Source organism: Alosa sapidissima, chromosome 20 (genome assembly GCF_018492685.1).
Source record: "Alosa sapidissima isolate fAloSap1 chromosome 20, fAloSap1.pri, whole genome shotgun sequence".
NCBI classification, from domain to species: Eukaryota; Metazoa; Chordata; class Actinopteri; order Clupeiformes; family Clupeidae; genus Alosa; species Alosa sapidissima.
This window is the reverse complement of record NC_055976.1, coordinates 21,601,238-21,625,523: the sequence shown is the minus strand read 5'-3', so window position 1 is coordinate 21,625,523 and position 24,286 is coordinate 21,601,238. Positions and strand designations below refer to the sequence as shown.

The window sequence follows — 24,286 nt, the reverse complement described above, 5'->3', positions numbered from 1 at the left end:
GCCTTGACGTAATGAACACAGGCACAGTGCACACTGAGGATACGAGAGGTAAGGAAGGGTGTCTGCTCTAACTCAGTGCCCTGGATGACGTGCAATTCATTCAGAGAAAATGATCTACAAACACGACTCGAGGAGCACTGGATGTTTTCTGCTCTGTTTCAATCCTATATTTAGCCAGGACTCATTAAATGACTACTACCAAAGGAAAGCTCAAGTCTGATCTTCTTTCAGCCCATACATAACTGCACATGGAATGAATGAATTCAGTGCAGATATACATCATGCCCTGAGATGCAACATTAACTATTACTGTGTAGTAAGATGATTTTTAATCAGATGTCATTTCAGGAAGGAGTAGTACTCAGGACACATCACACACATTATCATTAGTTTTTTATTCAACCAAACAAATGGGATCTCCATTCATAGATGACTGCATTTCAAATACACGCAGGGTCAAAGATGCAGCCTCTGCTGTTGTTTCTCAGACAGGAGTAGCTTTGTATTACTACATTGAAACATCAACTTGTAATTTTCTATAATAAACACAGACATTTAAAAAAATGTTTGAACTGAGGTTCATTTTTTTTTTTTTTTGAGAAAGCTGTATCCCTAGTGGATGAAATTAGCATAAGTTATCAGTCTCTGTGACACATTCCCATCACTGAATGTTAACATGCCGAGGGAGGGGAATGTATAAGAGACTATTTCAGTGCAGGCAAGAAATTACCCATCTAGGAAGTTTTAGATGATGGTGATCAAAGAGAAAGGGGGAAAGATTTAAGTCTCATTAAAGTTAATAACTATGATGAGGCAATCCATGACTGAAGAGTAACAAATATGTCAACAAATAACAAAAAGTGAAAGGGTGCGTGAGCTGGAGAATGTGTTTTCACACCTTTTTCTGCTCGTAGGTTTTTTGATCCAGAATTCTAAAAAGTGTCCCAAGTGTAGCATAGTACTGCAAAGTCAAGTTATTAGAAAGGATCACTATTTCCCCTTTGAACTACCAGGTGAAAACCAAGACCACTGCCCCCCTTCTTGAGAGGATAAACCTCATAACAGCATGAACTACTTCAGGGGAGGTTGAGAGAAAAAAAATGACAGCATGAAGAAAACCATTCAATAATGTTAAGTTTTACAGGAGATACCTTTGAAAAAGAAAACACAATTAGGAAGTATAAAAAAAACCGAGATGCCTTGTGACCCAATTTCTTTATTCCGCTGGCATGGGCTGTACATTCCATCTCAGTTTCATGGGTAATCCCCTGACCTGAGAAGGAACAGACACAAGACAGTGCCCATGGCTCCAAATCACACTTGTGTCCCTCCCCTGATCCCTACCCTCACTCCCTAACCAACCAACCAGCCCCCCCATACACACCTAGAGGGGTAGACTACTATGTGAGGTTATTGGCTTTTCTGGGTAACTTCAGGAGTTACCGCTGATCTCAAAATAATGTGTCACTTCAGAAGCAATACATGCAGTAAAGCGTTCTTTTGAAGAGTAGCAGTTACTCCCAAAGTTACCGGGGTAAGTCTGTAACCTTGCTTCATAGTATAACCTCTCAGGAAGGACCCAAATCATGCCCACATTTACCCTGACAGACCTACAACAGATAGGCTGTTAGTAAAGAATCTCTTTTTATTGGTTGATTTGTCCATTCTAAAAGCTCCATCCATCCATTTATTCCAATCAGCATAACCAAAAACCAGCAGGGGCTGAAAACGTTGAAGTATTCAAGGAATTAAATGCAGATACAAGGCTCTAAGCATCAAGGAGAGAGAGAGAGAGAGAGCGAGCAAGAAGACAGTCGACAGACTAGCATGAGTCACTTCAATTTCCAGGTTTGTTTGCAGAGCAGCAAGAGTCAGTGTCTTTTCATTATTTAGGTTATGTGTGCATTTATATTTATTTAAGGAATGGGTGTGTTGTTCAAAAAGTGCCAACTCTTTTCGTTTTGGGGTAAAAGCTCAACGTGTGCTCAGAAACCTCCACTTCTTTTAAGATGTTCTACCAAAAGTGGAGTCTCACTTCATCCACTTGAGTAAAAACAACAATTCCTACTATGCGTAGCATTTCATTCCACCGAATCAGGGTTCGCCCTCCATTTAGTGCCATTTAATTTTTTTCGGGGTAATGAATTCAAACAGGGGCAGATATTGGTGTGATTGTTGGGTGGCCATGTATGGAGAAACAGGGATGCAGCATTTTGCTCTGCACTCAGGGAGCCTCTCCCATGCTTCCAAGTCTGAGTGACACTAATAACAAAACATGAGTCAAATCTTCACAGGTTCACAGACCACGTGAGAAGCGACGCGACTACGTGACTGTGATTCTACGACAGGTCACAGGATGGAATGGTATCAACATGCTGCTACTGCTGACAACCTGGAGCAGGAAATGATGTCACAGGTGGTACACTGGAGGTGACTCACCAATGGCTGTGTAGGCGACTGAGCTAACCGCCCATGGAAAAGCAGCACAGCCGACACCGGAATTTTTTGATGAGTCACCTCGTGCAAGGACACAAACTCAGCAGTCATGATATCACCCAGTCTATCGGCACATTAATTCTTTACTTCCCTTCTCTCGTTCAAGCTCAGAAGACCAATGCCACAATGTCTTCCTGTTCACATGCTGGAATATGTTACAGTACAACTAACTCCTATATTAGATCAAAACAAAGAGGGAAAAAAAAAAAAGATTTGTGGATTCAAATTTTTAGAAAACGTAATCTTGACAAAAAAAATTACATATTAAAAAATAAGTCACAGTACATTCACAAAAAAGCAAAACCTTGCATTCTACAAGTAAGGCAGCATTACTAGACTAGTAGCCAAACAGGCATTCTCCCTGGACACTCCACTGGATCACATGCAGTTGAGGGCCTAACTGCCAGCCTTGGTACACAGAGGAATATGGGGGGAGTACTCTACGGACTTTCCTGACCAAAATGGAAAAAAAGAAAAGGAAAAAAAAAAAAACATTAAGCAAAAACAAACATTTGTCAGACAGCCATTGTAGAGAAAGCTTCATGGAATGAAATGGTTGAGTCTCGAGACGAAACATGAAATCCCCAGTGGACGTTTTCGACAAAATCAAAAAACAAAAACAAAAGGTATATTATGGAGAGGAGCCAGATGTATGCCAAGCTGACAAAACACACACATATATTTATATATTTATTCATGTACTATAAAACCTCTGGGAGACCTCCCCCCCGTGGTGACACATAGGAATGGGGGCGCATACCAAACCCCAAGTGAGGCTGGGAATGGCGGGGATGACTGGGATGGTAGCTTACTCTGTAGTGTTCCCATAGCTGATAGCTGATAAATACTGTCTGGAGCGATGGGAGGCTGCCTAAAGGGAAGGTATGACACAGAGCAGAGCAGAGGAGAGGAGGAGAGGGGGGGGGGGGGGTCCTAAAGAAGGGCTGAGGGGGGTATCTCGGGTTAGTGTCTGCAGAACAGTTGCGGAACAGTATGGGATGATTCTCTCTTTTAGTAAAGCACAGTTTCTATTCTACTCGACATCAAGTCATCTCTGAAGTCAACTTCATTGACATGATCTTCGCAATCCTCGTCTACTCGCGCTCTCCTAGATGCCTCCTTGTTTGCAGGTCATGATTGCTTTCCATTTCATCTTATTCTTCTTCTCAGCTGTTTTTCTTTTTCAACATGATGGTCTTCTCTCTGTTTTAGTCTTCTCTTCATCAGGGAAGATGGAGCAGGAAAACAGGACTCAGGAGGGGAGGGCAGGGTAGGGTTGGGGTGGGAAGAGTCTGAGGAAGGCAGGGGCTTTGGGGGCTGGGATGGGGGTCTTAGAGGAGGGGCAGGGGGGCACCGTCGAGGTGGAAAGGGGGGGGTGGGGTTAGGACTGGAGACTGAGGTGAAAGATGTGGCTCATCATTCCTTTCTAACTTTTCTGTTTCTGGGAGACCTTCTCAGAACGTCCTCGTCTGCCTTCTGTTAAAAGGGTCACAAAAAAAAAGAGACATGCGGGCGTAAGTACACACAGTGGCACACGCTACACTGCTCTGGCATGGGTTCCTGTAACAACCTGCATGCCTACATGGGATGGGTAAATAGAGGAACATTCAAAGCTATCCGTCTTAGTGCCTTTACAGTCAGTGGACATTTTATCACAGGAAGAGGGAACTGTTTAGGAACAGTATGATTCCAGAACGCTCCGCGGGCTTCAAAACACCATGCTAACTGTACGGCTGTGTTTACGTTTGGAGTAGCGTATCTGTGACAAATGTTAATAGGGCAAAGGGAAATGAGCAGTCTCCAATGGTGCCAAGGAGAGAGAGCTGCAGCCCACATTGCCACTGAAGCTCCACACACACGCAAAATGAAACCATCTTGACTTTACTCTACTGCATGGGTATTTAGAAGCCTGTAGCATTAACAGGACAAAAAACATTTTTTTTGGGCCAGTATAAACTGGAATGTTGGAGAAACAACATTTTGAAGTTCACCTGAGCACATTTCACCCGTACTTACAGCAGCTTAGTTGAGATGAGACTACTTAGCTCAGTTTTGACTGAGACCTTTTGAGTGGTTCCCTTACCTCGTCGGATTTGTCTTCCTCGTCCTCCTCCTCTTCCTCCTCCTCCTCCTTGTCCTCCCCGTCTGGAGAGTCTTCCTCGTTTGCTCCCTCCTCAGCAGGACTGTCCTCTAAGTCACTCTTCTTCCCAACTGTCGGGAGAAACCATTCGTCAACACAACACTCACAGGACTTAAAAGCTACAATCTGTAGTTCTGGCAAAAGGCTGCTGATATTGGCCCCTCAGAACTAATGAAATGATACTCCCTTCAGCACTTCTAAGTAAGTATAGTATAAGTATGTATATATATATATATACACACTCTTTTGATCCTGTGAGGGAAATTTGGTCTCTGCATTTATCCCAATCGGTGAATTAGTGAAACACACTCAGCACACAGTGAGCACACAGTGAGGTTAAGCACACACTAATCCCGGCGCAGTGAGCTGCCTGCTACAGCTGTGCTCGGGGAGCAGTGAGAAGTTAGGTGCCTTGCTCAAGGGCACTTCAGCCGCGCCTACTGGTCGGGATTCGAACCGGCAACCCTCCGGTTTTAAGTCTGAAGCGCTAACCACAGGCGCTAAGCACACTCAGAACGGTCAGCCTGAGGACTGATGACCAATATGAATAATTTTACATTGGATTAGAGTCAGAGACTGTACCTTTAACACCCATGAACCTCGGACTAAATGAGGACTCCCAATATGAATGAGCTTAAAGGCAACCTTGTCAAAAAATGTTTTTTTCACTTTGTCTATGTTACTGCTTGCATTGTGGTAGCTTTGTCTACAGCGTCACGGCTGAGTACTGTCTGCAGCACCCTGTTATACCAAACACCACTGTCTGGCATTGGCCTTCAGGTAGCTGTGGTGAAGAAGCTATGCCTGTCCCTGTGTGTGTGTGTGTGTGTGTGTGTGTGTGTGTGTGTGTGTGTGTGTGTGTGTGTGCGCGTGCGTGTGTACAGACCTGCCGGTCCCTCCTCCTTTGCATCTTCCTTCTCCTCCGCCTTCTCTTCCTCCTCCTCAGTTTCAGGCTCCTCCTCCTTCACATCCGGCTGAGGCTCATCGGTCTTCTTGTAGTCTGCCGCTGCTGGCTTCTTCTGCTCCAGAGATCCACAGAGAATGAGATCACATTGTGGATACCATATTAACTACATCTTAACACACACACACACACACACACACACACACACACACACACACACACACACACACTTTTATTTCTTTGGCATCCATGGTGTAATGGAGAAAATATCTAAAGCGATAAGTACAGAGATCGTGATCACATGTATAGCTTTACATAACTTAACACACACTCACAACACCCCCCCCCCCCGCCCCGACACACACACACACACACACCATGCCCTAAGCTTGGCCCCCATGGTGCAATGGAGCAAATATCGAAACAAACGGGCCCAAATGTGGTAGTGCAGTCAGTGTGGATTAGAGTGGAGATGCCTGACGTGAAGCAGTGCAGTGGAGTCATTACCTCTGGCCCACACCAGATCAGCCCAAACAAGATAATGAGCCAGCGCAGCCCAGAGGGAGAGATCCAGTGATGACCTCACTCATGTTCTGCACACTACTACACTCCAGCGGTGCTGAGCACACACATCCTGTTGATGCTGTAGTGTGTGTTGCTGAGCACATGTTGTAGTGTATGTTGTGTTTGATGTCTTAAGTGAGTGGGACCTCCAATTTCCCCTTGGGCATCATGTACAGTATGTGTGTGTGTGTGTGTGTGTGTGTGTGTGTGTGTGTGTGTGTGTGTATGTATGTATGTATGTGTATGTATATATCTATCTATCTATCTATTTATCTACACACACACAAACACACAACAGATAATAGCAACACACACACACAAAGACAGGCAGAAACAGATAGACAGACACAGACACACACACACACACACACACACACACTCACCTTTCCGGTGCAGCAGAAGACGATGATGAGGACGAGAGGAAGAGCCACGGTGAGGACATAGACCACCCAGAGCCAGGGACGCTCCTCAGCAGCGGTGATCATCTGCTTCACCAGGCCAGGCTGCGCACACACACACACACACACACACACACACACGAGTCAGTCTTAGATTAAATGTTCACTGATATGACAATCATTTGACTAGCTACAAATAGAAAATGTGCATTTCCAGTGAAATCACCTGATGTGTGAAGGAAAAGAGTGAGTCACACAGAGGCAGGAGCAGGGGAGTAAAGACAACACGTATGAGCGTATGAGTCCACATAAAACCAGCGCAAACAAATGTGTGTGAATGGAGTCCTCATCCCCATCCCCATCATCCTCTCCCTGACACAGACCTCAACTCAGTTAGTTCCAGGTCTTTGTTCGGTTTTGTAGTATGCTTTGGCAAAGAATGCTTTACAAGCCACAGAGGATAAAAAGGGGAGGGGGGGGGGGGGGCATGACTGGCACTTGACCTGCGCTCTACCACGCGGCTCCACACTCTCCTTGGTGTGTGTGTGTGTGTGTGTGTGTAGGGCTATGTGGGTGGAGATTTATTCTTCCTTCTTGTAAAAAGCAGAGTGCATGAAGCCTGCAGGGGGGAACTTCAGAGGCACTACATGCCAGAGTTCTCACATGGGTCTGGGTTGTGTGTGTGTGTGTGTGTGTGGGAGAGAGAGAGTGCGTTATAGGTCCGGCAGCTGGGGACACTTACACACTTTCAGGCTTCGTTGAGTCACGCGCCAATTAGACAGGCCACCCAAATCAAAGACACCACATCACCCACTCCCCCTCCCCACCCCAGGCATCCACTTCACAGCTAGAGGCCTGACTAATCGAGCCCAGAGTCATTACAACATCTGCTCAGCCTTCAATCTACCTTCCTCAAAAACCTATCCAATTTCAGAGCAATGACCCATCTTGTTACACAGCCTGATTAACAAGGCGTGGCAAATATTTACATTACGTACAGAAGTGTTCTTTTTCCAGATAATTAAGGTTAGATAACAGTATGAAACATAGACATTCTGACAAAAAACTAAACTAAATCCTTAGCAATGAGTAACAGTCACACAGTTCACAATCCAGTACCATCAAACACACAAGTGTGCGACTGACCTGGAGGGCTGTGGTTCAAATCACGTGGTTGGGGGAATGTGAACTATTCACTGCAATGCTGGGGGTGGTGTGTGTGTGTGTGTGTGGTGAGACTCTGTATGTGTATGTGTATGTGTATGTGTGTGTGTGTGTGTGTGTGTGTGTGTGTGTGTGTGTGTGTGTGTGTGTGTGTGTGTGTTAGTTATACTGTTGTGGTAAGTAGAATTAGCCAATAAGCCCAAAATGCCAAACATTTCAGGAATTCACCTTTGGGGAGAGAAAAGAGCGAGGCAGGCACTCGCACAGCGGGATTTGTTTTTCATGACAGGGAGCCAAACACAGTTAATCCTGCGCTAGGCTCCAGCCTACTCACCCCACCCCCCTACTCCGCCACACCACCTCCCTGCGCTGTCCACTATACGGGCACCAGAACCACACCCCGCCCACCCGACACTGGGCCTTGCCTGAGGGGGGCCCACATTAAAACACTCCTCGTGTGTGTGTGTGTGTGTGTGTGTGTACTGCAACACTCCTCGTGTGTGTGTGTGTGTGTGTGTGTGTGTGTGTGTGTGTGTGTACTGAAACACTCCTCGTGTGTGTGTGTGTACTGCAACACTCCTCGTGTGTGTGTGTGTACTGCAACACTCCTCGTGTGTGTGTGTGTACTGCAACACTCCTCGTGTGTGTGTGTGTACTGCAACACTCCTCGTGTGTGTGTGTGTGTACTGCAACACTCCTCGTGTGTGTGTGTGTGTACTGCAACACTCCTCGTGTGTGTGTGTGTGTACTGCAACACTCCTCGTGTGTGTACTGTAAGATGTCTGTGTGGGGTTATGCTCAACTGTTTAATTAGGCCTTTAATAAGTGAAAAGACCAGCGGCACAGAGGCGGGATCCCCCTCCATGATTCTAAAGCTCAAGGAGGGGAGTGCAGCCACAGATACCTCCAGGGTTCCGAGAGGGAGCAGCGCATCCCCATGGCCCAATAGGGACGTGCAGTCTATTGACCCAATAGAGACGTGCAGTCCATTGACCCAATAGAGACGTGCAGTCCATTGACCCAATAGAGACGTGCAGTCTATTGACATGCGTTTGGTCATTTGTCTTCTAATGATACGAGACACAACACGTTTGTTTCACCTGACACATTTCAAAAACAATTGCGATTGTTTAGTAAAAAAAAAAAACCAAATCTCTGACAGACAAGACTTTATACACATTTTGGCAGAACACTTCTCCCCTCTGGCAACAGTCTGTGACTCCTTTCTCTTTCTCTTTCTCCTTCTCTCTCTCTCTCTCTCTCTCTCTTCGCTTTTGTTTTCCTCTTTCCAGTCTCTTGCTTTCCCTCGTTCCACTCTATTCCTCTCAGACTATCCTCACGCAGAGAGATGCGAGATTCCTTGTCCCGACCGTCCCCGCGGGACACGCCAGCGCATTTTCCCATGGGGTGATCCATCCGTCCGCGGTCACACACGATGGAGAGGGACGGGTGTGGAGTGTGGGGGGTAGAAGCGTTTGAGGGGACGTGTGTGGGTGTGTCTGAGGGGGGGTGGGTGGGTGGGGGGGGGGGGGGGGGGGTGGTGAGCCCACGCCCTCCAGTGGAACGCCACTGGTTAGCATGGTTAGCCGGGCGGCGCTCGGCGCTTGGTGTGGGAGCGGATCCCCACTGTGTGGGTAAACAGAAACAGGAGCGGCCGGCGGGGCGGGGTGGGTTACCGGATCGCGCTCAGCGTCATTAGCGTCAGAAGCGAGGAGTTCAGGAGGGCAACGTGGTTAGGATTTCGTTTCGGTTCTGCGTCAAGCCAGAGCATGTTTTGATGAGCGATGTCTTTCAACAGCACAGATGCCGTTTTTTGTCTCCGTATAAAAAGTTTTGAAAGCAGAGAAATTTGGATGGTTCCTATTAATCATGAGTGAGTGTAAGTGGGTACGGGCAATTCACAGGCAAAATCCCTGAGAAGGATGAAAAACGATGCCAAGTGAATGCTGAAGAAGATAAAGATATGATATGATATGATATATGATATGAGGAAGGAAACAGGAAGATAAAGTAACCAGACAAAGAATCAAGACAACCGAGACATACAAAGCAAGCGGACAAAATTGAAATCTTCAATCAGGAGAAAGTGGAAAAAACAGAGCAATATAAAGAGAAATCAAGACATTTTGGTGCGTTTCCTTGAAATGTTCCTGAGCAATCGCATCGCTAAGTAGGTTTAAAAATGAAAGAGTAATATTTGGGGGCATGTTTTTGGGCTTTTTGTCTACATACTGAGAGGACAGTTGAGAGTGCCAGGAAGTGAATGGGAGCGAGTGTTGTGGGTGGGATGGAGGAACGACCGCCGGTCGGAATGGAACTGGGGATCCTGTGGGCACTTGTATGTGGTCGAGATGCTGCCGCTTGCGCCCGAGCTCCCCACACAAGTCTACACTCCAATAGCAGCAGTTCTCAAAAAAAACACTTTCTGGAAAGACGGCCAAAAGAACATGAAGACAAACGGGAAGGGAAAGAGAGAGACGGAAAATGAAAGAAAGAAAGGAGAAGAGAGGAAGAAAGGAGAAGAGAGGAAGAAAGGAGACGAGAGGAGGAACTCACGTCAGCGGCACCCTCCCCCGCCTTCTTCAGGCCCCAGCCGTCGTTGGCCCAGCGCTCGGCAGTGTTGCGGTCGGAGGTGACGAAGAAGTTGTCGAAGAAGATGTCCGAGGACATGGACCAGAGCTCCAGGCCCACAGCGCTGAAGGTGGTCATGCGGAACGGGTGCAGGTCCTCAAAGTAGTCAGGGTTGGGGATCTTCCTGGGCTTCCACACGCCCTGCCAGAGAACAACCACAAAGCCGTGGGTTAAGCTCAGTTGACACATCATCACTTTTGTTAAACACATTCACTGAGGCCTGTACTGGCTTCAGGTTAGATGGGCATTGATCTAACTCCCACCATCAGGACACAAGTTCCTTGACATTACAGAATTTAGAAGACATTAACACACACACACACACACACACACACACACACACGGAGCAAAGAAACTAGGCATTACATTTAGCTCATGTAAAACCAGGAATGACATTTAGCTCAGGTAACTACCATCAGATGGAAAAAAAAAACTATCATTGCTCAGAAAACACTAGGGTGTTTTAAGGTGTGAAATGGAAGCGGTAAGGAATCTACAGTGTAAGATTTTTGTATGGAGGAATAGTTACCTGGTAGTTGGGGTTGTCAATCATAGGAGGCTTCCACTTGCCCTTGTAGTTGGGGTTGTCAATCATGGGCTTCTCCCACTTGCCACAGCCAGGGGCAGACTCACAGGCAGGGTTAGGAATCTGAGGAGCCTCCCACTCGCCATCCATATCCTCATCCCTGAGAGATGGACAGAGAGAGTGAGAGAGAGCGAGAGAGAGAGTGAGAGAGAGGGAGAGAGAGTGAGAGAGAGGGAGAGAGAGGGAGAGAGTGAGAGAGAGAGAGAGAGAGAGAGAGAGGAGAGAGGAGAGAGAGAGATGAGTGAAGAGTGGGTACAGGCAGCGAGAATAACAGAGGAAATGGATGCAAACAGAGGAGAGAGGGGAGGGCCAAAGAGAGAGAGAGAGAGAGAGAGAGAGAGAGAGAGAGAGAGATGAGAGAGAGAGAGAGAGAGAGAGAGAGGAGAGAGAGAGAGAGAGAGGAGAGAGAGGGAGAGAGAGAGAGAGAAATTGAAACGAAAAGAAGAGATGGGCATTTTAATAATGTGGAAGAGCACAAGAGATTTATTCACTCAATTAACACACGGCATCACAACAGCAGCGCTCCAAGCCCTTTCATCTTTCCCCCTCCCTTCCTCGCCTGCCCGGTGCCACTGCGGCTGTGTGCTATTGTGCCTGGCTGGCAGGAGCGGACGCTCTAATTGAATTCCTCCTCGGATCTGGGACATCAAGCGACACAAGCGCCCAGGGCCCCGGCAGCTGCAATCAGAGCGCGCTTATCTGCAGGGTCCGTAAGGAGTGCCAGAGCCTCCCACATCTCTACCATCAGGGCCAGAGCTCAGGCAAACACACCACCGGCCACCACCACAGGTCTACTAGTGGGTCCGCAACCTCGTTTGAGCGTTTTCACGCCTGAAAGTCCGAAACAAGGTCCGCACCAACGTTTGTGTTTAGTTACATTGAAAACAATTGATCCGGTTAGTTACACTGCAATTTTTCTGCCGCGCTAAAGAACTGACATCTCTGTGTCCTGTCGTTACCACCTACATGTGCTGAGTCTCCCTTTGATTGGTTTGTTGACAGGTGTGCGTCTGACGGCGGGTTTTCCTACCTAGAAGCACCACTTTTTTTTCACGTACCTTAATATACTGCTGCCGTGGATTTTCTTTAGCTTCAGAATTCAGATAGCATTGCTCTGCTGTCCTTCATATCTCAGCTTAGCTTAGCACAGCTTAACTAGCGACATCCTAGCACAACTTAACTAACGGGCAGGAAAACCAGTGTGGCGTCTGAACACCCCTGACACCCATGCACTCAGTGGCTTCAGAAAAATCATGATGCGTCTGTTAATGTTCAACAGGTACCTACATAGCTCACATACAGTTTTTTGTATCTTTTCTGTGACTTTCTGGGAGGGCTGACTGCAGGACCATGAAAATAAAACCATTACTATGAAGAGTAACTGTAGTCATAACTAATGTGGGTACTGATGCCGGTGAGGCTACAGTTGTAGGAGAGCAGGAGGGGTTTAAGCTGGGCTGAGACCACTCACCAGTCCTCGGGTTTGACCGCGTCGGGATCACCGATGTACTCAGGCTCGTCGTCCAGCCAGCCATCAGGCTTCACGGCATCCTCGTCAGCGATCTTAGCTGGAGCGTCCTCATCCCTGAGGGAGGGGGAGGGGGGTTAGCAAGCCATCTCTTCTATTACTTCACACCCACAGACACACACATTTGTTTTGAATTTCATGTCTTAAAGGAGCGATTTGTAGGATTGTTACCAAACGCCAAAATCAAAAACACTGGTGATTTTCTCAAGACTACCTAGACGCGAGCCTCTTCTGGATTGCCAGATGTAGGCTAATGCAGACTTAGTTAACATTAGTTGACCTGCAGCTGCTTACAACGTTTCTCCAACCATGACCCAGCTACACATTACGGAAACAGTGAAAACAAAAAATACCTCTCTAACCAACATAACATATTTAGCTGAAGTTAGCGATGAAGTAGATGAAGTTTAGCCTAGGCTACCTGTCGTGGAGAAATATGGCCAGCTCCGAGTCATATTCTTCATATAATGAAGACGTCGCCATTTCAGGAAGCTCCTCCGATGTCCACTTAAATTGGTTTCTTGTTTTAATTTTGGAAATTTGCCTGCCTCTCGTAGGCTACTCGTTTATGACTACAAGACAGCTGTTGACAGTTGGCCGTTGCTAATTTGGCAACCCAAATGGGGGGACGCGCCAGCCCATTATTAATATGCTATTCTAGAATTAATCGTTCAAAACATAAACGGAAATTCCAAGACATTCCGCCCCGTAACTCATTTTTTTCACTGGTTTTACGGGTTATAGTAATGTTGTCAAATAAGCCATTACTTGAATTCATCGTGTTTCCTTACTCTCTGATGACATATGGTGATAGTTTTTGGAATGGTTACAATTTATTTTCCATTATTTCCTACATACTGGTGCTTTAATCTGTGTTCTCAATAAATCAACTAATCATCATAAAAACCCACTCTGAGTTTCCGGTCATTTCCTCTCAAACACATAAAACACACACACACACACACACACTAACCAGTCCTCTGGCTTGACTGCGTCAGGGTCCTGAATCTTGGGCCTCTCGTCCCAGTCCTCGGGCTTGTGGTCATCGGGATCCTCGATCTCTGCAGGGGGGTTGACTGGTGGGGTGACGTCGGTTAGGAGGCTGCCGCTGTTCACCACCGTCTGGTCGATCAGGATCTCATAGGTGTTGTCGGGGTTCAGCACTGAACACGTACACAGAAAATACAAAAAGGTCAGATCAGTCACAAACCATTTCAAAAGGCAAGTTTCTTCAGGAACTTCAATAATAACCAGACAACACTACTAGCAGACTAAACAAAAAATCCTGCCTCATAACTGATGTTTGATTGAATTAGGAGACAATGTCCTCCAGCTCACAGTCACGTGTATACACTACTGATGATAGCCGTGCTTAGTTCGAAGTCAACCATAACCTGTCTATTAGGGTTGTGCCGATAGACAATATCATCGTCCATGGTGATGGTTGACAGACATCACAATGGGAAGCAACCATCCTGATGACACGCCCCACGCATGCCAGGCACTAATTCCTGCTGTAACATAGGCTAAAAAACCTATCCCTGGAAATGATATTGAGCCTAGAACTGATGCATATGTAGGCTACTTTAAAGGCTGTCAGCCAGGGAGTGCAAAAAAGGACTATTAGTCTATCTGAAACTACCGTCTTGTTCAAATAATGCCTGATTGTGACATGTATGTGTAATTGACTTTTTTTTTACATGTCTCGCACTATAGCCTACATTGAACGTAAATTATGTAATGTTTTAGTAGAAAATAGTACTAATGAATTATTATAGTTACGACTAGGAAATTCTAGCTCTAATATTTTTGCGAAGCTGCAGCACTGAAGCGCCAAATGCGTCCTTCACCGTGTTCAAATAAACCATTTCTTTCGTTATAGTTATAGGATCAGAAGATCTCTGTCTATCACTTTAAGGCTTGTATTTCGTGCATTTGGCAAAAGCCTCAGACAGCAGCGGCGTGGTAATCGGGATTCTTATTTGTAAAAGTTGTTCGCCTGGACTGTGTGATCGCAGCCCTTTACTTTCACTTTCTGCTGATCGGCATGGCCGCTAGCCATAACGTGGGACGCGTAGCATATGAGGTTGGTACAGACTACTTTTAGATGAGTGACCGTGATAGAAGTCTTAAGTAGCTTTTTTGCTAGGTCAGCGAAGGCTGGCAATGAATGTGTAATATTCCGTTGGTTGGTGCATACGAGGATTTCACCGGAGTAGATCTTGCACACAACTTCGCCTGGTCAGTAGGCCTATGTCTTAGCGGTCCACTTTCATCAGGCCATATCAAGCCTATATAAAATATTTTTTTTATGTAGAAAATTATTTCTGTAAAGATATATGGTAATTAATTAGTGTTTACTAGGCAACCCCCCCCCCCCCCCCCCCCCCCCCCCCCCCCCCCCCCCCCCACGATATCATCGTCCACCGCGATATTTTACTGTACACATCGGCAAATGGCAATTAAGGGGACACCTACTGTGTATATGTAGGTCTACTCATATAGCACGCATACACTTTTATCCAAAGCATCTTACATATGTCAATCATATTACAAGGCTATTCTCTCCAGAGCAACTCGGGGTTAGGTGCCTTGCTCAAGGGCACAACGGTGGAAGCCGGGCACCTAAGGCACCACGCTGCCATCGCCCCACATGTATGTATGTGTGTGTGTGTGTGTGTGTGTGTGTGTGTGTGTGTGTGTGTGTGTGTGTCTTTCCTTACCCAGGGTGTACAAGTGGGTCTTCTTGTCAGTGTAGTATGTACGCAGGTCAGAGTCGGACTTCTTGGCATGCTTCTCCTCGTACTCGCCCGTCTTGAGGTTCTTGTGTCTGAAGATGAAATGGAGCTTGTAGTCCTCGCCACACTTGTCAGGCCCAAACATGATGGTGTACGGGGTCCTATCCACAAACTCATCCTGTGAATGGCAAAGACAGAAACACATGAGACAAGGACTTCCTACACAAACTACAGTACCCATGATGCATTGCAAAATACAAAGGACCACCCCATAGTGTTGTAACCTTTCTGCTGTTCTTACTTATGTGGAAATACAAGTGCAAATACCTGTGCTGTCTACGTCTGCGCGCACACACACACACACGCGCTAGTAGCTGAGCTTTACATAACTGTACATAAGTCCTTAACTCTTTCACACAATCCACGACTAACACAGCCAGCCTGCGCTGTAGGGGCAAAATGTCTGGAAGTCAATGTGAAGACCTTTGGCTTGGGATACAGTCTGTCCCCAGTCTCAGTGGAGTATCAGAGACTGAGTGCAGACAGAGGCTGATGTTTGAGAAGTGCAGCCTTGGGTCTGACTGATGACCAAAACAAAAACCCCAAACAAGGCCCCAGCTGTGGCACAACTGGCTGGGGCACCTGCACCGTACGCCGGCGACCTGGGTTCGATTCCCGCCCCGTGGTCCTTTCCGGATCCCACCCCTGCTCTCTCTCCCATTCGCTTCCTGTCACTCTCCACTGTCCTATCATTAAAGGCATAGAAAACCCAAAAAATATATTTTTTTTTTTTTAAAAAAAACAACAAAAAAAAAACCACCCTTTATTTTATTTTATTAGCTTTATTATTACTTCCCTTGGAAGGTCTCTGGCTCGCCACTCACAGAGACCCTCTTCTGGCTAACCCAGGCTACATGTAGTACAAAACAATAACAATGACTAGCCTGCTAATGCCCCTCGTGGCTCGAGAGAAACGTGACAGCACTTGTTGAAATTGAAATAGGCGAAATTGAGTTATTAAAAAAAGTTTTTATTATTAATTCACATTGACCATAACCAACAAGGGAGAATGAGGGACGTGTTCTCGTGTTCTAGACCAATGTCCAGCACTAACGAGACAGCTGCTGCCCTGGTGGCATCCATGTTCTTCCCAAAAAGCGTTTGCGCTAGCAACTCATTTGTACATGTCGTACGGGTGGGCGTACGAGGATTTACGAGACAAAAGGAAAGGGCCAAATGTTTAGTTCTTTATTTCCTGCAAGCTGCTGTTTGGGTTTTTTTTTTTTTAAACCTACAATTTATGGTCTCTGTCTCTTTACATCCTCAAACTAAATCGAATGGGACAAAAACATACAGCATTCCACATACATACATCATCCCATGCAATTATTCTTACCAAGTTGAGGTCAGGGGTTTGGGAGAGCAGCTTGACGTAGGCTCCGCCACAATCAATGCCATTCTGGAAGTTCACCTCATACCTGCAAGTAAAAGCAAAGACATCAATCAGTGCCGAACTCAATGATCCATTATGTTCTGTTTATGTCAAGGGAGATCATTAAAAGATTGAGCAGGTGGATTGTGACTCACTGGACGATGAGGGGCTTAGTGTCAAAGGTGAAAGGTCGCAGCAGCCAGGCTGAGATGGCATGGTGTTTGGCGCGGGACTTCAGCACCAGGCCTTTATCTCCAGGGAGTTTGCTGTCTTTCATGTCCTCCACTTCCCATACACCTTTGAATTACACAAACACAAAAGAAATACATTACCCATCATGCACTAGGGAGCTCTATTTATTACTCCTGCTGGTATTATGGCAAGGGTGATTGCCTTAACTTTATAATGAGAAAATAAGTTCAGTATCATTGTACCGAGACTGTGAGAACTGTTCTATAACTTACCATCATACTTGGCAATTTCCTCATCAATCCCTTCCTTTTTGGCCTTTGACACGATCCAACTACAGCAAAAACACACATTAAGTCAGAAAGACAGTAGGGGACAGTAAACAGAAGGAGTCTCTACTGATATGAAAAATATGTTTTTCTCAGAAAGTAAACCAATACACATACCCTTCTAATGTTCCTTTGTCGAATGACTCAGCGAAAAAGTGTTCTCCCATTGGTTCAGGGGCCTTATATGTCACCTACAAGAAACATACAATAAAGCAAAGTCCAGAAGTTGAATCCCATTTTCTGTGACCTTGTTTAAGCTGCTTTGTCATTGTGATTAAGTGGCCAAGCTAAGTTTAATGTTAGCACTGTGACTCGCCTCCTAATCCTCACAAATAACAAAAATAACAAAAATGTTTGAATCCGACCTGCGGTCATTTCCTGATCCAATCCCATCTCTCTCTCCCACTCACTTCCTGTCAGTCTTCACTGTCCTTTCTGAATAAAGGCAAAAACGCCCCAAAAAATTGCATACATGGATGACCTGGGATTACGTTTATAGTCTATGCTATACAGAGAAGTAGATCACAGACTGAATAACTTGACCCCAGTGACCCCTCTGCCATGTGCTGCTGGATGGCGCGGAGCACAGCGCAGCCTCTGGTTAATGGGTCACTGGGCTAATTTAGCATTTTGGCACTCCCTCTGCCAGATCAAGATAGCTTAAGGTGTCACCGCAGAGTGGGAACTAATCCTGAGTCACATTTTTGCATCTGTACGGAACCCAACGTGAGCCAATCCAGTGCTGCCACAGTGTGTTGGGCTACACCTCCTAGAGGCCTCCATATCACTGACTCATTGAGCGCTCCGAGATCAATAATTACATAGGGATTACATAGGCAGGGGGGAAACAAAATGGCTGCCGTTGTTTGCTTAGCCTCGTCGTATTGGATCCATATCCCCATCCCCTTTAGTCAAGTGACAGTCGTGGAATAATAATGAGTCAATTGTGTTTTACGCTCCATAAACAGAACCGTGCTCCGCATTTATAAACAAGCATGCACACACGAGGTGACCTCAAGCTACACTTAAGAGTTAGGCTTACATTTACAACTAGCCTGATTCCTTATCTTGCTGTATAACACTTTATCAGCAGTAAACTTGTTGCATTTTAAAAGCCAACTATCACTTATCACTTTTTTTATAATGTGGTGGACTGTCTGGCCAATGTTTTGCCACATTTTGTACATAACGTGTGATCAGCCCAATTGTCTTGTGCAATGACACATTTATAAACAAGCATGCACACACAAGGTGACCTCAAGCTAGGCTTACATTTACAACTAGCCTGATTCCTTATTTTGCTGTACTGTATAACACTTTATCAGAAGTAAACTTGTTGCACTTTAAAAGCCAACTATCACTTATCACTGTTTTTATAATGTGGTGGACTGTCTGGCGCTGTCTTGCCAATGTTTTGCACATAACGTGTGATCAGCCCAATTGTCTTGTGCAAAGACACATTTGGAGGAGGGCAGTTGTATTGTGTGGCGTCCTGCAATGTTCTACCTTTGGCACAGGTGGCGCTGTTGGGGCTTCGTCGCTTGCCTCCTCGGCCTCGGCCTCTGCATCCAGTATGTCGTCGCTGATGTCTACCTCCCCATCGTCCATGTCCATGACGTCAGCCTCGTCCTCGTCTTGGGCGCTCACGGACACCTGGGTGCCAGTCCAGCTCAGCGCCAGCAGCAGTAAACACAACCGCACCTTTAGATCCATAGTCTAGAGGGGAGGGGGAGAGCGCCAAGTCAGAGGACATGATGGCAAGCCTGGCAAGGCAGCCAGAGCTCTTTGCACTCGTTAATATTAATAGAGGACCAAAAATGTAAAAAGACAGGGCAAGGATGAGATTAAAACAAAAAAGCCGTCTCTAACAATCCGATATGACTAAATTTAGAGAATACCTTGGGGAGGCGCAACCTTCACTGGTTAGTTTAGCACACACACAGAGAGCAGCCACATTGGCTGATGCAAACACGCTGGCTAGGTTCGGTTGCCTAGCGCTGGCAATCTGACTAAACTTAGAGAATACGCTGGGGAGCAGCAACTTTTGCTGGTTAGCTTAACACACACACACAGAAAGCAGCAATATTGGCTAATGCCAACACAATGGCGAGGTTTGGTTGCCTGGACCTGGGACGCCAGGTAGCCATCCCCCGGCTACCATCTCCAAGGCGATGAGGACTGAAAAATCTGCACTCTCAGCCTCATGGCCCTAATGAGATTAAATCCAAAGAGATTACATACTCACAGCATGTCTCTCTCAGTATCTCTCTCTCACACACACACACACACACACACACCTTGTACTCTGTGTACCCACACACAGCAATTTAGTAGTGCTATTAAGGTGGATCCATTTGAGTCCACAGTATGGGCTTTTGTAAATGTGTGGCAGCTCACTCTCTCTCTCACACAAACACACACACACACACACACACACACACACACATAATCCTGCTGGGAGATCACATTGCATTGCTCCTCCATTTAACTTACTGCTTAAGGCAGTGTGAGGATTTAGAGATACAGCATCTGTCTAAGGACAGTAAAACTGGCCCTATGCAAACCTCTCCCAACAACGGTCCAACCAAATACTTCAACCCTGGTCTAAACCCGCTAAAAATGGTAGCATGCGGACCCTACCAATAACATTTTTGAACAGGCCTAAAAAGGATTACGAGAGGACTGAAATAAGAGTGTGGATTGAATAGGTGCTACAAGAGAGAATATTACAGTGATCAAAAGCTCCTTGCATCACTGTCTTCTAATAGGTATGAGCTCACTCATGCATCCCACCACCAGCCCAGGAAAAGGTGTCGCCGGTTCAGGCCCAGCATGCGACCATTCTGGCCGGCTCTTTGCTAAAGGCGTTTGATCCCCACAGTGCCAGACGCCATATTTGTGCCGGACCAGCTGGCTGGGGGGAATCAAGCGTAGTTGGACTGTTGTGCAACACTTTCATGTCTCTCTGCAACCCCCCTCCCCTCCTTACAGGACCCCCCCCGGAGAGACTATTTGCTGCATGTGCAGTCACAAACACTGTTCCCCAAAGAGCTTAAATCTCACAGGATTAGCCAACGCAAGCCAAGGGGTTTCCATAGCGCGCCCGATAGCAACCTGTCGTCATGGCAGCTAACCCAAACAAAGTCTGTAGTTGTCATTTCAGCAAAAAGACAACAAAAAAAAAAAAAAGAGGAAGCTACGCTGGACAATTTCCTCTTCAGTGGAACACTTGCCCCCATGAGACTGGAGTGAGAAAGGAATGTGAGGTGGTCCTATGACCTTTTCCTAGTCGTTACAATGTGTGTGTGTGTGTGTGGTGTTTTCATTGTTTTGCCATGGTATTTGCATGATGCAAAGCTGCTTTAGGGGTTTAGAGTAGTCTCTCAGAAGACCCACCACCCCACTACCAAATAACTACAAATGTAAACTAAAACAAAACCCTGCACACCTGACAAAAACATTTGGCTAAATGCACACCCACGTAAACAATAACCAAATAGCGCCTACTGGACCAAGACCACCATTACACTAACACAACAGGTGACTCAAACCGGCATGTGGAACTGAGCCATTAGCCTTCCTAGAATGGGTGTATTAGTAGGGGACGGATTAACCCCCAGAGGGCGCTGCTGAGGCCAGGGGTCTGGGGGCACAGTAGTGGAGTGGTGTAGAGGGGGGGGGGGGGGTGCACACTTGTTCATGTCTGAAAGCCCCATCTGCTCGTCCAACACAACTGATTGAGGACACTCAAGACACCCGACAAGTGTCTGTAATACTGGCAGCTGAGAGCACAATCCATATAGGCTCACTTGTGTTTGAAATAAAACCTGTGTGTGTGATCGAGAGAGAAAGGGCGCTTGTGTGTCAGAATGATTGATGTAATGATTTTTGCATAGATTCTGTATATTGCCAATTACACCCTGTTTATTGCTGCAGGCTTGCTCCTGCCAAACACCATTAAAACACAATCATTTGAACTGGAGAGTGAACGGGAGAGGGAGAAGAGGAAACCAACTAGCCCACATGTTCTATACTTTACACCAACACACAAACCATGCCACGTCATTTAATCATGTTCTATACTTTACACCAACACACAGACCACGCCACGTCATTTAATCATGTTCTATACTTTACACCCACACACAGACCACGCCACGTCATTTAATCTGCTCAGCTTGACGCTCCTCGACGGTAAATCTTCACCCACCCCAAAGTCAACTATAAGTGACTGCAACTAAAAGGTGCCTTGCAAGACAAAATGCAAAACGAATGCGTCATGCAGACAGCAAATGAACAGTGTTTTTACAGATGCTTCATTCACACACAAGGATGGGGTGGGGGTTGTGTGTTTGTGTGTGTGTGTGTCAGAGGGGGGCATCTGTGATTAAACCCAGCTGTCAAGCGTAGCAAGACCGAGCTGTAGGTTGTGCCCGCCTGCCGCGCTGGGCACTCCCTGGGCAGAGGAGGAGCACTCGGGCCCGGTCCGTCAACAACACACCGGGCCAGCCGGTGCTTCTCCTCCAGGCAGCACGGCTGTAGCTCGCACACAATGACAGGCTGTTTACACAGCAACACGTCAGTTAGCCAGCAAGCAGGAGGGGCTGGGGGGGGGCACCCATATTGGGAGTCGCCTAGAACAAGCGGTTTTTGGACTGGTGAAGCCGGCTGCTTGAGTGAGGGTGAAGAGTCCGAATGAAGAGAGTGTTTGTGTTTGTAGGTGGTGGTGGTGGTGGTGGGGGGGGGGGGGGGGGGGTAAAGGGAAGCAGAAGGGGGGGGTGGTAACTAGCCTGGGAGGAATCTCTGGAGCTGAAAACAGAATGTATGGGGATGGGGGGAGGGGGGAGATAGCGAGAGAGAGCCAGTTGATGAGAAAAAGAGGAGGGGAGAGGTGGGGGGTATTAGGGTGTAACCGACAGCCCTCTAGGCATCACTGCAAACAGGACTGGGATGTCAGAAGAAACCCCCCCATCCCCTCACTCACTCACACTCACACACACACATCTAAACCCACCCTCACCCGATTGACCGCAACACAGGCGTTCTCTGCAGCTGACTGATCAGGCTAATCTAGTTCAAAACCACAGCAGGCCCCCTTCACTTGCTTAACACACACACTAAACACTTCACTACAATCTTCAGTTGTAGTTGAGGCTCCCAATGTCACTATAAATGTTTCTTATTATGCTACAACCATTGCAATGCCTTCCTGCTTGCCCAATTAGTGCACTGAGGTGTGACTGTGACCCATATTAAGATAAATTCTTAAAAAGAGAGAAAAAAAAAAAGGTTTAAATAAAACCTCCCTGCTTTTCAAACACATAAAACCGTTAATAAACAACTACCCTCCTCAAAACCCTGACCCCCCAAGCTTGCAGCTCTCGCTCCACACGACCCCTCTGAGAGGCGATGTGCCGATGACAGGCTTGAGGGCCCTTCATACTGAGGGCCTGTGAGACAATAGGTTCTGAAGTAAACGTCATCTGGCCTGTCTGTTTATAGCTCCGTGTAAGTGTAACAGAGATAAGGTTTGCTATTTGACTGCACTGCTGGCCTAATTTGACTGGCCAAATGTTTTATAATACTTTCATCGATAGTAGCTCCCCTCAGCAACCTTCAGTGTCCACAGGGAACAGGCTATATTATAAAAAAAAGAAGGGGGGAAAAACAGAGACATTTCTTTATCAACCATAGCACAGGGACCTGCTGGGACTCGCTGTGCAGCAGAGAAGGAAGCAGTGGTCTTTTATATATATATATATATATATATATATATATATATATATATAAAAACTCAGAGCGCGCTTTGGGCTGCTGCAGACTTCCTGTTGTGTCTATGTCCCAACACCATTCAATATCTAACCTCATGCTGCAGGCTGATAATTATTACCAGTGTCTTCAGTTGTTTAACTAGGAGTTAACTGCATTTTTAATCCCAGCAGTCCCATCCTAGTAGCAGACGACAAGTGAACACGTTGCCTTCTGCTATTAAATAAAATACAGTAGTTTGCAAAATACTAACATGTCAATGTTTGGTCACTACTTTCTCATTGCAAACAATTGGTTACACTTTCATTATAACACGTAACAAATAGCAACTGCCTCCCATTCGTTCTGAAACTGAGAGACGGAAGTGACTAAAACTGGTCTGTCATCTTCACCCAGTTCGCCTAGAATCCGATTCGCTTAGAATCAGGTACTCTTTACATTCGCGGTAGGCTATCAGATATTAGTTAATTGATCACCACACTGCACATAGTCCATACATTACAACAGCGAAATATAACGTTGGTTTGTTTACTATGACAGTTTAACATGCATTGTGTGGCACATTTTGACAGTGTTTCTAGCCAGGATGACGTTGGCTTTACCCTGTAGAGTTGAGGTAAAATTGTCCCTCTACGCAGATAACAAAATCCTAAAATTGAAACAAGATTCTACTGACCAGCACAAGGTAACAGTTGAAGAGAACTAAGTTACTTACAGCTAGCCAACTAGCACTTTCGGTTCGGTAAGTCATTATAATACCGGCAATGTGGTTATGGCGGTATCAACATCACCAACGAAAATTACTGTTTCGATTCATTTGCTTTCGGAACATGTGAACACACGTACTCTACGGGCCAGTGTATTCATACATTGAGTTGAGATAATAACAAAAAACATTTCTAAGCAAATAAAGGCTGCCCTCCCCCAATATTAGGTAACGTTAACGTGAACGTCTCACCAAAATGATCTGTCTACTGAAGCAACCAACAAGAAATTATACAACTCTATCTTTAAAAAGAAACACTAATGTTAGGTGTAATAGAAGCCACTTAGAGAGGTTGATTTGCTGCAATAATAGTTGTTCAATTTTGACATGGCACCAGTACCAACTAGCTTAGCTAGCCTAATTAGCGAGCAGAATGGCCTTATTGCTAGCTAGTCATGCTAAGGCCACGCAGATGACCAAAGTATATACATACGAGCTTTACTTGGTCACACAGCATTGTTAAAATATGAATGCAATCACATGCACACTACACATATTCTAAACTCCCAACACAGAACCTTTTGAGGAGAAATAAGTGCATTTTGGTTGCAATTACCAACTCACCCCTGCTCTCTGTTGTAGCTAACCGCCTGGAACTACTGCGGGATCACGTGTGACTTTGGAGGGTGAATCCTCCAAATGTGGCTCCACC

The 24,286-nt window shown here is 46.1% G+C and overlaps 1 protein-coding gene across 2 annotated transcripts; it reads right to left on the bottom strand.

Annotated features, from left to right (window-relative positions):
* Nucleotides 1-376: 376 nt before the first annotated feature.
* canx (calnexin) lies at nt 377-24,286 on the bottom strand. 2 transcript variants are annotated; one of them, XM_042075399.1, is made up of 15 exons: nt 24,199-24,286; nt 18,606-18,815; nt 17,217-17,290; nt 17,046-17,104; nt 16,737-16,878; nt 16,546-16,627; nt 15,135-15,327; nt 13,385-13,574; nt 12,355-12,468; nt 10,827-10,983; nt 10,223-10,438; nt 6,488-6,607; nt 5,523-5,655; nt 4,580-4,707; nt 377-3,972 (listed from the first exon to the last, which is right to left on the bottom strand). In XM_042075399.1, the coding sequence occupies exons 2-15, from the start codon at nt 18,810-18,812 to the stop codon at nt 3,913-3,915; spliced, it is 1,875 nt and encodes a 624-aa protein (XP_041931333.1). In that variant the 5' UTR covers nt 18,813-18,815; nt 24,199-24,286; the 3' UTR covers nt 377-3,912. The 2 variants fall into 2 exon arrangements, with proteins under 2 accessions (XP_041931333.1, XP_041931334.1); XM_042075400.1 differs by lacking the exon at nt 12,355-12,468.